The 20,066-nt window shown below is 26.4% G+C and overlaps 2 protein-coding genes and 1 long non-coding RNA gene across 4 annotated transcripts in view; 2 read left to right on the forward strand and 1 right to left on the reverse strand.

Moving 5' to 3' along the window:
- Nucleotides 1-19,865, forward strand: part of LOC135923174 (uncharacterized) — a 33,135-nt gene extending 13,270 nt beyond the window's left edge. The window contains exons 6-12 of the mRNA XM_065457776.1: nt 6,396-6,655; nt 9,162-9,315; nt 9,968-10,130; nt 10,448-10,542; nt 10,965-11,060; nt 16,727-16,840; nt 19,623-19,865. Coding sequence (XP_065313848.1) covers nt 6,396-6,655; nt 9,162-9,315; nt 9,968-10,130; nt 10,448-10,542; nt 10,965-11,060; nt 16,727-16,840; nt 19,623-19,769 — 1,029 coding nt within the window. The 3' untranslated portion in view covers nt 19,770-19,865. The remainder of the gene's footprint in view (nt 1-6,395; nt 6,656-9,161; nt 9,316-9,967; nt 10,131-10,447; nt 10,543-10,964; nt 11,061-16,726; nt 16,841-19,622) is intronic.
- Nucleotides 1,755-2,640, reverse strand: LOC135923176 (uncharacterized). Of its 2 annotated transcripts, none has more exons than XR_010571149.1 (4): nt 2,488-2,640; nt 2,393-2,436; nt 2,255-2,326; nt 1,755-2,214 (listed from the first exon to the last, which is right to left on the reverse strand). It is a non-coding gene; the product is annotated as an uncharacterized LOC135923176 (long non-coding RNA). The 2 variants fall into 2 exon arrangements; XR_010571148.1 differs by having other exon boundaries at nt 2,255-2,310; nt 2,363-2,419; nt 2,461-2,640.
- Nucleotides 3,512-4,110, forward strand: LOC135925397 (uncharacterized). Its single transcript, XM_065460692.1, has 4 exons — nt 3,512-3,687; nt 3,729-3,755; nt 3,825-3,896; nt 3,938-4,110. Exons 1-4 carry the CDS (start codon nt 3,642-3,644, stop codon nt 4,108-4,110), a joined length of 318 nt encoding a protein of 105 aa, XP_065316764.1. The 5' UTR covers nt 3,512-3,641.
- Nucleotides 19,866-20,066: the final 201 nt, after the last annotated feature.

The raw sequence follows: 20,066 nt of genomic DNA on the forward strand, positions 1-20,066 counted from the left end.
TTAACCCACTGTGCCCTTAACAAATGTTAAGTTTTTCCTTTTTATATTTTTTTATACCTAAAAAAAAATAAAAATAAAACTTACCTTTTATTTTTTTGGTCACGGCACCAATTTGACGCTGCCGTATCTTAATGACCTTCCTAACGAATTGAACTGTCCTTTTCAGGAATTAATTTATTTTACTTTTATTTTTCTTTTAAACAAATTGACACCGAAACTTTAATTAGTCTATTTATTTTTTTCTTAAACAAAAATTATATTTTTAACAAAATTATAAAAAAATTAAAATTACTATTTCAAAAAAAATTAAAAATTATTCCAAAAATTAAAATATATCTAAATTACAAATTATATTTTCCAACAAAAAAATATATCCTCGACTCACCATGATTCTTCCCTTTTTTTAAAACAAATAATTCCGCGTATGTTATAATATTAATCCGCGCCAACAATAATATAAAATAATTTCATGAAAAAATAAACAACAAAAATACCATTATAACACCTCCACCCTTCCCCACTCCAAAGTTCCTTATTAGAGGTGGGGTAAAGGTCTGTAGTCTCCAAATAACTCGTATAACTCCCCCATGCTCACCCCGACCTCCAGAAATTCCTCCACTGCCTGCCTTTCGGGTGCCTCACACACCACCGGTTGCCTCTGCTGTGACGTTGAGGGCAATTCGAATGTCCCCGATCTCTTCGGTGGCACCGGCCGTGGCGGCGGCATCGGCCTTGTCGACATCATCGGCCGGGGCGAGTTTACTCTTAATACATCCGGTCCTTCTCTACAATTCACCGCCATATGCCCTCTACCCCCGCATTTAAAACAAACCATATTTATATTCCTCTATTCCAACAACCTTGATGACTCTCCACGATCTCGATACATGTCCCTTCTTCTATCCTCACCTCTCCCATCTTCAAATCTTCACTACTTGCCCATCCATGCAACATCTCCTGCATAGACAACCACGTTACTCTATCATATCTATCTTCTTCCCCATTATGTCCCTCAATCAACAACGTCTGTCCACGTATCCTAATGACAAAAAGAATTTTAAATAAAATTATTGAAACAAAATATATCTAAATTAACTTAAAAATATTTCTAAATTAATTAATTTATATTAACTATCTTAACAAAATAAAATATATCTCAAAATATTACCTACAAAAAGTTAATAACTAAAAAAATCTTAACTACCTGAAGAGTTAAACAATATGATACAATTAATAAAATTAATACCGAAATAACACAACAATACATCAGACTCTTTAAACACTTTTATACTCAACTGTAACCTAAATTCCAATTTTTCCTATCCCTGTTAAAAATCCCGGTACTTTACCGAATTTTTTTCAAAAAAAAAATATTCTACAGAACCCCTGTGACTTTAACAACAACCACGGTACTCTACCGAATTTTTCTCAAAGAAAATATTTCACACAACAACCACGATACTCTACCGAATTTTTCTCAAAAAAAAATATTCCACAGAACCCCTGTGACTTTAAAATATAAATTCAGTACCACAGTTAACCCACTGTGCCCTTAACAGATGTTAAGTTTATCCTTTTTATATTTTTTTATACCTAAAAAAAAATAAAAATAAAACTTACCTTTTATTTTTTTGGTCACGGCACCAATTTGACGCTGCCGTATCTTAATGACCTTTCTAACGAATTGAACTGTCCTTTTCAGGAATTAATTTATTTTACTTTTATTTTTCTTTAAACAAATTGACACCGAAACTTTAATTAGTCTATTTATACAAAAATTATATTTTTAACAAAATTATAAAAAAATTAAAATTACTATTTCAAAAAAAATTAAAAATTATTCCAAAAATTAAAATATATCTAAATTACAAATTATATTTTCCAACAAAAAAATATATCCTCGACTCACCATGAGTCTTCTCTTTTTTCAAAACAAATAATTCCGCATATGTTATAATATTAATCCGCGCCAACAAAAATATAAAATAATTTCACGAAAAAATAAACAACAAAAATACCATTATAACAATAATATTTTTCATTATTCTTGATCACTGTCAAAATTAAAGAGTATATCAAAAATAATTTTAATAAGCTTTTTCTTTCCCCCTTCTCGTCTTTTTGCAAGGGTTTGCTCATGCATGGCATTGATCCAAGAATTTGTAGATAATCTTCCTTTAATTTTTTCTATTTCAAGTATTTGCTCAAATAGATCTAGTTTAAAATAATAAAAATATTTACAAATGCAAATTACCTTGATCAATATCCCTCTTTTTAATTAATTTTTTGCAAGATAAATTTGGTCATTTACTAGTTGATGATGATGCTAAATATATATATTATTTATATAAAATATGATTACAATCATTCCTTAAAATTGTAGCTTCACTACTTGTCTCTATGCAGGGGATTTCAATGGCTATGTATTAATAAAATCTTAACAAAAATTTATATATTTACCATCTTCATATTAATAATTTTCATTACCACTCATTTGCTCATACATTGCTCTAACAATATTTGATTAAGCAATTTTAGATATAACAAGATTTGATTTTTTCAAATTGGTATACTGAATCCCTGGCTCTATTTTTTATATTCCCTCATAAAGCAATCTCTTAGATTTTTCCATGCTGATTTGGCCATCTCTACTGCAAAAGAAAAATATTTTAAATTAATATACTCTTTAATTATCTGTCTCAATATTGTTTTCAGCTGATGGTATCTGATGAAGTTGATTAAATCTTCTTTATTGATTTTCAATAAAAAATTATTAACATAATATTTATTTATATTCTAATATATATATAACATTTATTATTTTAATAGCATTTCAAAAATTTACTTGCAAATTTTCTTTTTCGGCCATATTGTAGTTATGTCGCTTTGAAAAAAAAACAAAATGTTTTGTAAAGGTGCATTCACAGTTAGTGTTGTTAAATTACCTAACTTTTACCATCTCTACTGTGGCTCAGTCAAGCTTTTAAGCCTAAAAAATTGAATTAAACTTCTAAGTTTAGTCTCAACTTGAAGATTGATTCGAATATTTTTTTATAAAAACATGGCTACGCTGTTTTATAGTTGACTAAAGTTAGGTAGTTTAACAACACTTCACAGTAGAGAGCGACAGCGACACGACAAAATACAAATATATGTAATACCAATGACTATTCATAGTGAGCTTTTGTGACGCGACACGACATTCCGCCACATTTGTCGCATTAAACATTGAAATCAACTTACAAAATATTTTTTTTTTCAAAGCGACATAACTACAATATGGCCGAAAAAGAAAATTTGCAAGTAAATTTTTGAAATGCTATTAAAATATTAAATGTTATATATATATATTAGAATATAAATAAATATTATGTTAATAATTTTTTATAGAAAATCAATAAAGATTTGATCAACTTCATCAGATACCATCAGCTGAAAACAATATTGAGACAGATAATTAAAGAGTATATTAATTTGAAATATTTTTCTTTTGCAGTAGAGATGGCCAAATCAGCATGGAAAAATCTAAGAGATTGCTTTATGAGGGAATATAAAAAATATAGCCAGGGATTCAGTATACCAATTTGAAAAAAACAAATCCTGTTATATCTAAAATTGATGAACCAAATATTGCTAGAGCAATGTATGAGCAAATGAGTGGTAATGAAAATTATCATTATGAAGATGGTAAATATATTAATATTTGTTAAGATTTTATTAATACATAGCCATTGAAATTATCTGCATAGAGACAAGTAGTGATGCTACAATTTTAAGGAATGATTGTTATCATATTTTATAAAAATAATATTATATATAATTAGCATCATCATCAACTAGTATAGGAACAAATTTATCTTGCAAAAAATTAATTAAAAAGAGGGATATTGATCAAGGTAATTTGCATTTGTAGAATATTTTTATTATTTTAAACTAGATCTATTTGAGCAAATACTTGAAATAGAAAAAACGAAAGGAAGATTATCTACAAATTCTTGGATCAATGTCATGCATGGGCAAACCCTTGCAAAAAGACGAGAAAGGGGAAAGAAAAAGCTTATTGAAATTATTTTTGATATACTCTTCAATTTTGACAGTGATCAAGAATAATAATAAATATTATATTACATTGTTATTATTTCATTGGAGGGCTTTTATACTATTTTAATCATATTTAAGACACATATAATAAATAAACTTTCTTTTTATTAAGTAATTACAAATCAATATAAAAGTAGAGTAATATTTTTAAAATTTACTAAATTATAAGGTTATAATGGCCATAATAATTTATTTCTATTTGGTAAGTTTTTAAATAGTGGAATATCTAAGTCTCCACTCTCAATCATTTTTGATAACAAAGAATTTGAGTATACATCTCCATCTGATTCACTGCCATAACTGCCTATAGCAATTACTATAAATTTACCTCTACCATCCACTAATGCTTGTAATATCATGGAGAAATATTGTTTATAATTGTAATATATGCTTGCAGAGATTTTTAATCTCAATGTACTGTACATGTTGTTATAATTATTTTTTGAATTGTCGATATTTCCATTTTATATGAATAGGCTAAACTTGGATAGTTACATCCTGTTCCCAAATATCTAAGCAATTTTGATTATATAAAATAAAATTAATATTAAACTTAGTGTGATCATCAAGTTTTCTTCTACTGATGTTAAATTTTTAATAAAATTAGTTTTGATTTAATATGAGTTAAAATATAATAAAAGGTTTTCTAAATACAAAATTTCAATTTAGATTATACAATGAAATATATACTTTGGTTAATCTCATATAATTGTAAAACTGTTCAGGATTGTTTATAAGTTTTGGGAATAGTACTGAGAACTCTCCTTCCTCTCTTTTCCAACATTCAGATTATTTTTTCTCCTTTTCATATAAGGATATAACAGGAATAATTTTAAAGTTGTATAGATACCTCGTTTTTTAAAAAATAAAAATATGCTTGTCGCAACTACAATTAATGCTATGTCGCTTACGACACATCAGCTGCTCTGTCGTTTAATGCGACAAATGTGGCGGGAATGTCGTGTCGCGTCGCAAAAGCTCACTATGAATAGTCATTTTACATATATTTGTATTTTGTCGTGTCGCTGTCGCTCTCTACTGTGAATGCACCCTAACTTTTGTGTCACGGTTTTATATTTTATTATTATTTTTATATAAATAATTACTAAAAATGTCAATATAATAAAGGGTGATCCTTTTAATCAAAGTATTTCACTTATATTTAATAAAAACAAACTTATAAATTAATGTATTTTTATTTTCACAAATCCAGATATAAAAATAATTAAATATAAAACTAACATACCCACCTTTAACAGGTCACGACCATGCACACAATATATATAATATATAATTTCACAGATGCATGTATATGTTTATTATACACGCTAATATATCAAATATCCAAAATGTATCAAAAAAAAATTCATGTAAATATCAAATTGCTGAAAATAAGCGCTATATAAATATTCTAATCCAAAAGGGACAGAAATACTTGTGTAAATGCCTAAATGTTGATCGAAAGCGTTATAAAAAACATTTCACCCCAAAAGAAAACTAACATATATATTTTGTCAGTCTTCCAGGATTTTAACGGATTATCCATATTATTTTTCTTTTTATGAATAATTACATTGAGTAGAGAGGTCCTTTTTTGAATTATGTTGATCTGAATGTATAATAGCCGACAGTCAATAAGTGGTATGTCGTTTTCATACATTTTAAAATAAATATTTGGTCTTAAATCTACAAATTTACTAAAATTTACTTTTATATCAACAATATAGTTTAATTTAAGAATATAATTTTTTAGGATTGTATGAAATTAGCCTTTTCTTCAATTGCTTTTCTCCTTTAACCTTTATTGATAAAGGTTCTTATCAATTTTTGTAACGTTTTTTCTATCAACATTTTTCCTCTAACACAAGTGTTTCATAGGTCCATTTTTGGATAGAGTATTATTATATAACGCCTATGTTCAACATTTGATACTTACATGAATTTATTTACATAAATATTTATATAGGTCACTTTTGGGATTAAATAATTTTTATAACGCTTTTTATCAACATTTTTACATTTACAAAAGTATTTCATAGGTCCCTTTTGGGATAGAATGTTTTATATAGCGCTTACGTTCATCAATTTGATATCATTGAATTTTTTTTTGAATAATTTGGTGTGTTTATGCTCGTAGCCTGGGTAAGCATGCCACAGTTTTCTATTTTATTATTCATTTAATTTATTTTGTTATTCACATTTTAAAAAAAACATGCTCATTAGATATCTAAAGTTGAAAAAATATTTTCTAAGAAAAATTGGCGCTAATATATGTTTATTTTAATGAACACCAGAATTCGAAAGGTTTTTTAAGTTGGCTCGACATATCCCTAGGCAAAATAGTGTCTCATTTATACACAGGTTTAGGTCGCTTGAACGTTGTTTGTCAAAATCCTCAGAACGCCATAATTTGTGTCGGTAGCTCCAATGGATGTGTTTCAATGTGGTCGCCTAATTGCGCATCTTCTAACTCAGAAACCTGTGCCAAACCCTTGGCCAAAATTTTGTGTCATAGGTGCCCGATTAAAAGTGTCGCCATAGACTCCAAGGGAATGTAAATAAAATTAATTTTTTTCAATTTCATCTCTTTATGGCATTTAAATGTTAACATTATAATTGTTGGGCAATTAAATTCGTAATTTATTGCTAGTTAGGATGGTAATCAGGTAGAAATGTCTCCAATAAGACCCCGGATATAAATACCCCTATCCTATTTTTAAAAAAAATATTTAAAATATTATTTATTTTTAAGTAGATAATCAAATTTAAAAAAATACTTTGGTAGGAAGATAACGAACTATAAAAGCCTGATATTGGTTTAGAATCTATATTAATTGCAAGGGTCGGAAATATATTGATAAAATCGTTTTTCTTTAGTTAAAGTAAAGTAATAGGCTATAAATATATTATGGTTAGTATAGCACAGGGTTGTAGTATAGCACATGGTTGTGCATTTGACCGGTCATATAAGATTCGGTCAATTGACCGTTATTTGACCCGTAAAATATGGTCAAATACTGTAAAATATGATCAAATTCAAATAAATATTTTTTATTGCAATATTAATTCTATTTTATATATAATTGTAAAAAATGTATGTATATTAAATTATTTTCTAAATTCTATAATTAATGCTTCGCTCTCCATGGCAGAACCTTGTTCTAATTTATAATCAATCTTATCATTTTCTTTAACATTTTTTAATCAATCTTAGGTTATGATATACTCCTACCAATTTTCTGGTTGTCGAGATCTTCAATCGGATTTCTTAGACACTTCTCTTAATATTCAATGTGAACAAAGCCCATTCCAACAACTTGAGCCCGAAATCTGATTGTTTTTTATGAAAGTTACTGCTTTCCACGTATTTTGGCTATTAAATACGCCGCGTTTACTTCTGAAATTTATGATATCACTTAAAATATTTTGATGATTATCTCTTTATGAAACGACTAATTTTTATGTTATGTCATATGCTTCATCAAACTCTAGTAAGATGCTCCCCTTATATTGGGGATCAATAATCAGCAGTGCAGTGTGAGCACATGTATTTGTATTGTTTTCTTTTTCAAACTTATCTTAAATATTTTTTTCTTTAGGTTGGTAAGTTATAAAATCATGGACATGATTGTATTATGTGCTTTCTAAATTAAGCATCTCGTTTTTTACATGAACTAAGGTCAATAAGATAGCTAAATGTTTTTATGAATAGTTTAAAATTTTAAATTTTTTGTCCAAAATATCATTTAATATATTATTGGACAAATATCCAACTTCTTCCACAGCTGCTTTCAGAGCTTCCTTGCATATTTGTATTTGCTCATTACATTTTATTGATGATGCCCATCTTTTGTTTGGATAATTGTATATAATGTAATATAAATTGGAAATTAGTAATTTTCTCAAACCTGCTTAAGTAAAATTATTATATTTATTTATATATTTAGATCCAATCAAATTAATAATGAGAAAAATTCTTAATATTTTAATATGAAAATTTTGTATTTATTTATAAAATTATAATTAAATCGATGCCTTAATGATACAAATATATTTTAAAATAATTTTTAAATAAATTAGATTGACATATACTTTAAATATATATTAATTCATTAAATAAATATAGTTATTATTCATCAATAACATTTTAGAGTATTTGACCGTATTTGACCAGGTCAAATACTCCTTCTGTCAATTGACCGAATTTGACCAGTCAATTGACCGACTTGCCAACCCTGGTATAGCACATAACTTTTTAAGTCAATATGTGTTTTAAAAAAACACTTAAAATTATTTAGGAAGAATTCCATTACTATTTTTTTTTAATCTTAACTTTTTATCAGGATTGGAAATTAAAAAGTTTTACACTTTTATTTTAATTTGTAATTTTTCTTTTTGTTACTTATGAAAATTGGTATATGCTTTTTTAAAAATTTTTATTCTTGGTTTATTTTTTAGCTTTGGATTAACCAAAAAAGTTCTCCTTTAAAGCCCATGTAAATATCTGCTATTTTCGTTTCAACAAATTCGATTATTTTTTAACATACTTTTCTATTTGTACAGTAAAAGTGTTTGTAATTAAAAAAAATTGATTTCAAATTTGGACTACATTTTTATAACCCTATTTTAAAATTAAAAAAAAATTTGTCCTGATTTTATGTAGAAATTTTGTTCAAGGATTATCTACCTTCTTTTTTTCTGGGAAATTTATTTCCAGCAATCAACTAAAAAAAAAAGTCATTATTTCAAATATTTTATTTCACTCTATAGACGGCTGAGGGGATAGGTTTTATATTAAGAGTTGCTTCATCTAAAGACTCATTAAAGATCGGCCTATTTTATAATATTCAAAATCAGGATTGCTACAAATCAATACCACCTTAATGCCAAATATTTTAATCAGGAATCGCTCTATAAATTAGGTTGGTATCTAACTTTACTTTCTAGAAATTGCCTATTATATGAAGTGGGGGGGGGGGGGTAGGAATAAAAAAAATTAAGTAATGCACGATTTCTTTTTATTAATTTAATTTTTGTGAATTGATTTTTCGATTAAAAAGGTACATGGCTACATGTGACATCGATAAGAATCTGCATCTATGGGATTTGAGAAATTACAAAATATTAGATGCCTTCAGATTAACCGGTTGCGCAAATCGCTTGGCTTTTAGTCAAAATCAACATTTAGCTCTTTCAATAGGTTCCAGAATCGAAGTATTGAATTTTTTTTTACATATTTTAACTGGTAACATAATATATATGTAAATTGTATAATTTGCAATAAATGATACCATCCATGATAGGATATAAATCATTCTAAAATTTTGGTTAATCACTTTAAAAATATTTGTTAACATTTATTTTACATGCATATCCCAATAAATTTGCATAATATTAGAGAAATATAATATATATATATATATCGTATTTGGATATGTAAAAAAGAAAGAAAGATATATATTGTGGATATGGATGGGGATTCGAAATCTCTAGAGTTTAAATAATTTATTAAGATTGATTTTTTATTTTGAAAAATCTAGTTTGACCGGAAATGTATATCAGCATGCGTAGAGTACCCAAACCAAATTTCAGACAATTTTGCCATGAATTTTTTAATTGGATAATTTGAAAAAAATATATACAATCCTTCATGGCGAAAATTGTCTGAAATTTAACATGCTGGAATACATTTCCATTAAAATCAGATTTTAAAAATGTAAAAGTAACCCTCAAGTAAATGGCTTAAAATTGAGGAATTCCATATCCCATTACGACATATATATTCTTTTTATATAAAATGAGTGTTCTCAAAATTTCATATTTTTAAAACCTTCTTTCTATCTTAAATAAAATAATTTACAACTAGATTTATAAGGACTCTTGCAGCCGTATCCAAGAAGAGGGTACATCTCCGTACATGCTATATGACGTTAATAGTCGAAGCACCATAACTGATCTCCAATTCTGTCCTTTCGAAGATGTCCTGGGAATTGGACATTCAACGGGATTCACCAGTATCATAGTTCCAGGTTATTTCAATCATTTAAACCCCAACAAAAAAAATATTATGTTAATTTATTATTTATTTTGTCTAATTCATCGCTCGATTCCTATTTTTTTACGAGAAAACGATTTAACAAAACATCCCTTTTGTAACAATTATTTTTAAAAATATAAATGGGGGGATGACTTTAAGGATAGATTATGATTCCAACTCAATTTCGACTAAAAATCGTTTAAGAACTATAAATATGTTAAATGATTATTGATTAGCAAATTTATTTTAATATTTTTTAAATAAAATTTTATCGATTATCTTTTTATATACTCATCACATTGTGGATAGGATCGGGAGAAGCAAATTTTGATTCGTTCGAAGCGAATCCTTATCAAACCAAATCTCAAAGGAAAGAAGCGGAAGTTAAGGCTTTGCTAGGAAAGGTAATGCAACAATGGTTATTAATTTATTTATTTTTTCATTAAAACGCACAACTTTATTTTTAAGTATTTTAATATATAAATTAGATTTTAATATAAGTATAAATAATTAAATTAGGTCTATAAAAATAAAATATTTTAAATTTCAAAAACGAAAAAATTTGGGGTTTTATCCAGTTACTAACTACCAATTCTAATTAAATTCCATTAAATTTGTTCTTAAATTGATTGATCTTTTTATTTTTCTTGTTGAAACCTGGTAACTAGTATTTATGAAGATTTTGGAAACGTTATCAATAATATTAGTTGAGAGTAAACGCTATAAATGGGCGAGTTATAATGTATATTATATGTGTACAATGTATTCCCATTATATTGATAAAAAAATTAAATATTGATATTTTTAATAATAAAATAAATAAAAGATTCAACCAGAATTAATCTCCTTAGACGCTGGTAACATTAATAAAGTAAATGTGATCACTCTTCAAGAAAAATTGGAACAAAGAAACAAAATATTGGTATATATTTTTTGATCTTTATATCATATTAATACATAAAGCACATAATGGCTAAACACTTTTTATTAACCTTTAATTTATATAAAAAACAATGAAAACTATATTTAAACCTAATTTTACACTTAAAAATAGAGGTAAATGACATTTATGTAAAGGCCTGATGCGGGCCAAAGTTACTAAACATAAGATTACAAGGGCAATATTAATATGCGAGCTATTAATAGGAGACCTTTGTGGGCCTAAATCTTGCTCAGGCCCGACCCAGGCCACAGTCAAAATTTTATAGGCCTGGCCCATATTTAATATTTAAAAATTTCTGAAGCCTGGCCCGTGCCCATAATAAGTTTCAAAAATTTTGCCCAAGCCTATATTTAAAAAGTAATTTATGGTAGAAAATAAACAATATTTTAGTGTATGCAATTATTTTGTTTGCGATACTAAAATTTAATATTATTAGAAGAAAAAAATTGCAATATTTTTTTAAATTAGCAATTGTTTTTAAAGCTAAATTTTAATGAAAAAATTTACGTTAAAATAATTTTTCAAAAACTCAGGCCCGCTGGAAAATATGATGTTAGTGAGCCGGCCTGACCCATGAAGGTCTGTGACTATAATTTTATTAAAAATTAAATTACCATCAATTCTATATTAAATTTTTTTTACAAAATCTTTTCTAAAATAAGGAACTAATAAAGAAATTCTTAACAAAAATTTTATGATTCCTAATTTTTTGCTATTTGATGTCAAAGTCAATTTGAAAATGGCGTTTTCAATCCGATTCCTTCACGTTCTGACCAACTTCCTTTTTTAAAATTTGTTTTGCTCATAGCTGAACACTAAATTAAATTCCAAATGTTACCTATTTATCAACTCTTTAATTCCTGAGACGAAGTAGGCTATTAAACTTGCTAAAGTTGAAAACTAAAATATCTTAATAGAGATTTTTAAAATAATAGATATTTAACCCTTCAACTATTTTAGGTTGTAGATTTTTTATAAAAGAAAATAAAAAAATTTATTATCGCATATTGACTATTGTTGTTGAACTCGATTTGATTTTTAAAAACGGCGAACTTAATATTTTATCCAGAAAAGTATTACGCAAGCCCGAAAATTTTATTAACGAAATCTCGAGACTTACAAAATATTTTTATATATAAAATATTGAGTAAGCCGTTTTTAAAAATCAACTCAAATCGGGCCGTTTAATAACACTAATTTACATATTTTTAAATAGCAATATTGGTGAAATATGACATCATTTTTTTAACTTCAAAAATGATTTTTTTGATTTAAATCCATTTTTGGTGAAATTTTAAATGAAACACTACTTTTAAAAGTAGCGCGCTACCGCTATCACTATTTGTCAACGCTATCGCTACCTATCAAAAAAAAGTAGCGCGTTATTAGTTACTATTCTTTAAAATAGTTTTGGCTACTTTTTAAGCTATTTTTTATAAAAAAAATTTAGAAATAAATTTGTTTTATTTTTTGTAATTGTATAGTAAATATACATAAAAATCAACATTTATAAATATTTAAATATAGTTAATTTTGATTATAAAAAAATTTATGTAATAAAATAAGTATTTATGGTAATATTCATTTTTTATTTATTTTGTTGCATTTTAATAAAATCATTTCAATATTATCATCCCCAAGTCTAGAGCGACGATCAGAAAGTATAAGCTTCGCCTTACTAGATAATCTCTCAACACTAGCACTTGAGGACAAGGCAGTATTTAATTTTATATACATATTTTTAATATAAGAAAGATTAATACTCAAAATACTCATTTGAGTATTTTTAGATTTAAAAAACGCGTTGATAAAATTTTCTATTATATTATCTTTTATTTCAAAAAACTATCAGTGGAAATTACTTTTGTGGTTGTAACTAGGCCATCTTTGTTTGGTATGAGACCATTCAACTTATTGTATGTCTGGCATCCCATTATCTTTTTGAGAGCTCATGCTACAGATCTTATTTTTAAAGTCCTAGCCAATGGCCTGTTATTCCCATATACGCTCTAAAAACATTTAATCAGATCAATTTATAAATATAAATAAGTTACCTTTTATTATGTGTCCTATCTGCAGTGGTACATATATATGATATTTCTGACAACTCTACTATTAGAGCATCTTTCATAACTTTAGAGTTATCTGCTATCTTATTCATTAGTGTCTGGCTACATAAAATTGTTGTACCAGGGGATTGAGTTTTAATCATTATGGTAAATGATGGATTATCAACCAAGGACATTGGTCGAACTGTATCAATTATAAAATCAACAATCAGCTAGTTTCTGAGAAATATTGGCCTTTGCATTATTAATCAATTTGGTTTGAATTGAATTAGTCTTTTTGGATGTAGAGTCGCCTATACCAAAATTATTGAGATGTTTTTCTATCTTCTTATAACTATTGGCATGAACATTCTTATAAAATAAATACTATTAGAATTTAAAAATGATCATTTACCTTTAGGTGTTAGTTGAGGTTATAGTTACTGTATTGATTTGAGGAAATATTTTTTTTACATTTTTAAACAAAATAAATTTAAAGCCAGTTTTGGTTTTTATATTAATTTAAAAATTTTTTTCAAATTTAGGAAATGGGAAATTTGTATTATTGCTATTAAGAACATTTTCTTCCCTGGTATCTTCCATTTCATTAATATTGTATCGTGGCATACACTGGGGAGACATCCTACATTTAAGTGGGCACTCCACTACCCTATAGAGAGCGTCTCCAATGCAGTGAATTTTCATCCACTCTTTGTCAGTGATTTACCCTACTGTCAGGACTCGTTTAATTTAAGGACTGACGGTACCTCTTGTGGATAATCTAGGATCCACTAATTGAAGGGCCCGTTTAATTTAAGAGCACTGACGGTACCTCTTGTGGATAAGCCAGGATCCACTGATTGACACTAATTTACATAGATTATTGGTAAGAATAGAGAAATAAGAAAATATATAATTAATAAATAGTGTGCTTATCTTTCTAGAGAATTTGTTATAATAGATTAGTGAATTTTTGATGGTGATCACTATTTATAGGTTTTAAAATGATTATATGTATCCATACTGATTAAATAATTGTAACAAATCATTAGATGGTAAATCTAGAAATAAAATTAATAAATGATTATAAAAAATTTAAATAGTTATTCTTTGAATATTCGCATGGTGTATCAGTGCATTTAATCATTAATAGTTTCTTATATTAAATACTAATCTTATTGTTTTCGCAGACAATATTTTTCCCGATAAAATTTGACATGAGAAGACATAAATATACTATCTCGCCATTTCATTAATATCATCGTCTGACTCACTCAACGATTTGGATATCCATAGGCGATGACATTTTAAATTATTTACACGTGATTTTACAAATTTAAAATATAAATTACAAATTTAAAATATATTTCAATTTTTAAATTAAAAATAAATCATAAAAATTATAATTAATTTTGATATTATATTTATATTTTCATGTTTATAGTTACATTCATTTACTTTCAAAAAAAGGAGCACGCTAAAAATTAAATAATTACAAAAAAAGGTAGCGCGCTACAAGTAGCTCGCTATTTTAACAACTCTGCCGAATATATAGTAGGGTATTATATTTTACAATCGGTTATGAATAAAAAAATATCTAAAATTAACAAAAAATAAAATTCTATCTAAAATTAGCAAAAAAAATCATATCTATAAAAAATTTCAGGGGACTCTAAAGTTTTCACGGAAATTGCATTACTGCTATGAGAAGTGATCCAGGATGACATTTATCTTGTTATAAAAAATGTAAATTATACTCAACTACAAATTTTTCTTCCCCATTTATTGTTCATTACTCGTGTGATTAAAGATAAAATTTTTGTTCTGGGTTCACAGGCATCTTAACATTTTTATAATCTAATTAATTTATATTCAAAAGAAAATATTTTCAAGCATTAACCATCCCATCAGGCATTACATTTAATTAAAAAAATTTATATTACCGAAGTACAAATATTTGTTTCCTCCTATACTTCAAAAATATGAAGAAAAATTGTAATCGATACTTGCGAATATAGTCAATCTTAAATTCGACCAAAATAGCTGACTACAAACAACCCTTCCATCAAAATCAGGCCTACTTGGCTATCAACATTACCCCTTTCAATAGCTGCTTTTATTTCCTCATAATTACTAATCTAAAATCTCATTCATAAATTATTTAAACCATTTGAGGACTTCATGTTAAACAATGCTTTGTCAAACTGGTCTACTTTGGAGCAATTTTTCCACTCTTTAATTTACAAAATGATTGGGATGTTGCTGCGATGTCACCCTCCGTTCTACCTTCGAGCAACGACACAGCAGTGTACTATTTTTCGTATATTGGTAAAGGATAAATCGCCACGAATAATTAAGCTTATCCAAGTATGTAAAATAAATATCTTTTGACAAATATAGAATTTAGATATGCTTTGGCTTTCAGGCTAGGCTTAGACATATATCTACCTTACAACTGTAAAAAATGTGGAATAATGATTGTTTCTAAGGCTAACATCCACTCCCTTGTCTCGTAAACAGATACAAATATGTAAGGCATAAAAGAATTAATCCAAAATTCATTATTCAAATCTGATGATCCTTCACACCTCGAACCACGAGATACTTCCATTATTAATAACTCTTAGCCTGAGCATACATTAACCCCCTGGAATATGGGGAAACACTTATACTGGGACTTTACATATATAGACATTTTCGCCCCATCTAAATTACGATCCAAAAAATATTCTATCTAGCCGACAACAATATATTTATACCCATCTTAATATCAGTTTCTCATTTGGGAAAGAGGAAATCCTTAATATAGCAAATTAGCAAAAAGAGCCTAAAACAACAATCTAGGGCTTATTTGATCAAACAAAAAATCAGCTTTTAAATTTTATGTTACTTTTTAAAATTTTTTAAATATACATGGCCGTCACCAGAGGAGGATGACTATTTCTAAATTTCTTTAAATATATTTAATGTTATTTTTTAAAAAATATTTTTATATTTTATTTCTATATATGTTATTTTATACATAGCTTACATGTTATTTTCAATAATTTTATATAATATCGATTATTAAATTAACAAAACATAATATTTAAAAAAAATACACCGTGAATCGAACTTGTAATATTTTATTAAGGTTTTTTATTTATTTGTAAATATATTTGAATAAACTTGAGCGTATTGTTACGTTCACTTGACTTGGTTGAAAGGAATGGCTAATACAATTTAAAAAATCATATTTCATATAAAAAAGCCCAGTGGTTCCTTTGAATAAACCGAATATAAAATTCAATCCTTTCACATGGCTCAGGCTTTGAGCAAGCCAATTTCCGAAACTAAATTCAGGAGATGTAAAATAAAAAAATATTTTAAAATATATTCAATCATTGGAAAAACGCAACTAAAGAGATAGCGATTTTACCTAATTTGTAATTTGTTTTATTTCTCTGTTTATTTACATTTCAAGTTTTCTTTCGAGTTAAATTTAAATCATAGTAACGTTTATCACTTAGTAGAGGGCGGAATTATAAAAGCGCCGTAACTTGATTTGATGTTGGAATTCCTAATATAAGATTTAAAATTTTATTTATTTTTTTGCAGAGTTTAAAACCAAGGAAAATTGATATAAGAATCAAGAAACGAAAATTCAAGAAAGCTACTTCTGCTCGCAAAGTTGCCGCCAGGAAGCAAGAAATTCTCTCAGAAAAAACTAAAGTATTATATTAATAATATATTAATTTGATTATATTCTATAATCCAAATTAAATTAAGCTTCTTTTTTTTTATCAAAATAGATCTTTATAGCTACGGGTGAATTTTAGTTTAAGCTTAATAAATTTGAACCAAATCGAATCTTCATCCTTAAACGACTAAAATTAAAATTTAAATATACTACACAGAGTCGAATAGTTAGACAAAAAAATTTTTTAAAGTCAAAAATTTTTAAAATAAAAGATTATTTACAAAATAATTTATATCATATATTTGTCTCTAATATTTTGTTATTTTTTTGATTCGATTATGGTATGAATACTCCTATAAATTAAAATGGCGAATCCTGAAAGATCAAGGTATTTCTTTCTGGAAAGTTGAGGATTTAGTGGGCAATAATAAATTGAAAATAAGGTATGCCCCACATCTAGCAGATTATATTTTTTTAGGACATATATTGCAAATATAAATGTATAAAATTTTAGTCAAAAAGATTTTTTATTGTGCGCATAAATACAATTTTTTATACTTATATAGTATTTATAAATATTTAAATTATTTGTTACTAAAGGTACTAAATGTATACTACATTTTTATAAACATAAGGAATAATTTTGGAATAACCTCTCATCAAAATAATGGTAATTTCTGATTCACACCTCATGAGATAGGCATAGATTCATCTATCATAAAATAAAGGAGAAAATTTTGATTCACCGGTCATTCTTGACGGGTTATCTGCTTAATTGATAATAATTTGTATATTTTGGCAATTTTTTGATTTGTAAAAAATTTTTTTTAATTGAGTTATAAATGTTTAAGCCTATATTATCCTTTATATATGATATATAGTTTTTGGTCATATAACGTCTTTTTTAAACACATGGTGCCATTTTTCAATATTATATAAATGCGTAAGGATACTATATTTTTGTAAAAAGATACTAAGTATTTTAAAAAGATACTAAGTATTTTAAAAAGATACTAAGTATTTTAAAAAGGGCAATGATTAAGAAAGCTACAAAATTTAATTAAAATAATCCTTCTAATATTAAAAAATAATAAAGTTTGACTGGAATTTTTTTTGGCTAACTACTTGACTGGGTAATTTGGAATCATAACATGATAAATGATTCATTCTGATATCAATATTTATATTATATAAATTATGTAAGTTCTCTTATTCAGTTTGATTTTATATGAAAAAGTTCGTTCATAGTGCCCTTTTTTACTATTACTAAAATCTGATTTTGCCGGAAGTATTCCAACACGTATAGCGTATGAGTACTCGGACAATTTTGTCATGAACATTGAACTACTCTTAATTTCTATTAATGTTTGATATATAGATTTTTCATATAAATTAAGAAATACGCGTAATTTCAGGCAAAAATGCTTTAAATTCATAGGGAATTTGTACTAAAAACCTATCCACATTTCCCAGCCTATTTAACACGGTCGTGAAGGTTAAAAATGTTAAATGGATGGGCAAGCAGATAAATTTTTGTTTTTGTTATTTTAAAATAAATAGGAATCATTATCAAAATATGAACGAAAACTGTTTATTAGTATTTTTTATTTCTTTAACATAATAATTTTTTATATCTCCTCGCTTGCCTTGCACATGCTTAATCAAAAATAAGTGCGCCCTTTATATTTTATTTCAATTTATTAATTTATCAAATTATTTAAAAATGAATAAAAAAAAATATAATTAAAAAGCAACGATTACAAATTAATTGAAAACCTATAATTTGTCATAAATATTTTATCACTATATTTGATTTGATAATTTTAAATTCATTATTTATATCCTTTATTGTATTAGAAATTTATATGCTTATTTTTTATCATTTATCCAATCATAAAACTATATGATAATGAATAAAATGCTTAGCAGCTGTTGGACAAAAAATTATTTTATTTTTCGTTAATTTTTAATTTTATGAGTGACAGCTTAGGTATTTTTTCAAAACCAAAGGCAGGTCAGACTAAAAAATTTACAACAATGGACGGGTTTATATTTTTTCCAAAACCATGGTCCGGCTAGTTTTAAATATGGGCGTTCGGGTTGGTTAAAAATTTAATACATGCTGGGCGGGCTTGTTGGCTAAAAATCCGCCCAATGCAAACTTCTAGAAGGTACTCTACACGTGCTGAAATTTTAACGGTCAAATCGGATTTTAAATTTAAAAATAGTTTTCAGTAATTATTTAAAGTAAAAAATTCTGAATCCTCATAGTATCAATATCTAAATACATATATATAAACAATTTGGAACTTAAACAATTTAGATAAACAAATTAAACCGTGACCTAAAAATAATTACGAACTGCCCCATTTTAAGTCCCGTTAATTTTGGACAGTATATCCTTCACCATTCATTAACCTAGCAGATTTATTAATTTTATTTATAAAGCGACTTAGAGATGTAGAATAAATATTTTATTGTCTAAAATAGTTATTTTTATCTTCGGCCTTTAGCAAATAAACGTTATATAATAAATGGATATATGTCTCCTTTTTATTAATTTAAGTGAATACAAGAATATAGAATACGATTAATTATTTTGGAATAGTTTAAAATAAAACAATTTTAATTTTTTAATATTTTTGATAAAACTGTTATGATCATTTATGAGTTATGAAAAGTGAAATTACGAATATTCTGTTTATATTTTTATTGAAAATGATTTTATAAACGTTGGTAATATAAAAAAAATTTGACAAATACCATTTATTTTCAAAATTTAATCTAAATATTTTACTATTTATGCAAATATAGGATTTTTATGACGATTTGAGCCTATTAGACATGATAGGAGGTGATACAATAGTGGCCGATAGGAGGAGCAAAATATATACGAATACTATCCAAAAATTTAATGCATTGGATTGTTTTAAACCTAAAAAAGCGAAAAAACTTGGATAATAATTATTATTTTATATTATATTTGTTGTGCATATATAATTCAGCAAACCGAGATTATCCGAGAAAAAAAATCAGAAATTTTACAATAAAATTTATACGGGACTTGTAATGAACTTGCTCTAAAATAAAAATATTATAAATAATCTAACAAATTAATAATTTTTGTAAGAACATGGATAAGTAATTAATAATAATTACTTATTCAAAAATGTAGTTTAGTTTAGTTAAAAAGTCCGATTCAAGTCGATTTATAAAAGCTACCCGATTAGGATTTTAGCATAAATAATATTATGTAGG

This window comes from Gordionus sp. m RMFG-2023, chromosome 2 (genome assembly GCF_954871325.1).
Source record: "Gordionus sp. m RMFG-2023 chromosome 2, tfGorSpeb1-WG-v2, whole genome shotgun sequence".
NCBI classification, from domain to species: Eukaryota; Metazoa; Nematomorpha; class Gordioida; order Chordodea; family Parachordodidae; genus Gordionus; species Gordionus sp. m RMFG-2023.

Coding starts and splice junctions, on each gene's coding strand:
- LOC135925397 (XM_065460692.1), top strand. CDS start 3,642: ATGTATGAGCAAATGAGTGGTAATGAAAATTATCATTATGAAGATG. Junction 3,756..3,824: donor AATTATCTGCATAGAGACAA/GTAGTGATGCTA, acceptor ATATATAATTAG/CATCATCATCAACTAGTATA. Junction 3,897..3,937: donor AAAGAGGGATATTGATCAAG/GTAATTTGCATT, acceptor ATTTTAAACTAG/ATCTATTTGAGCAAATACTT.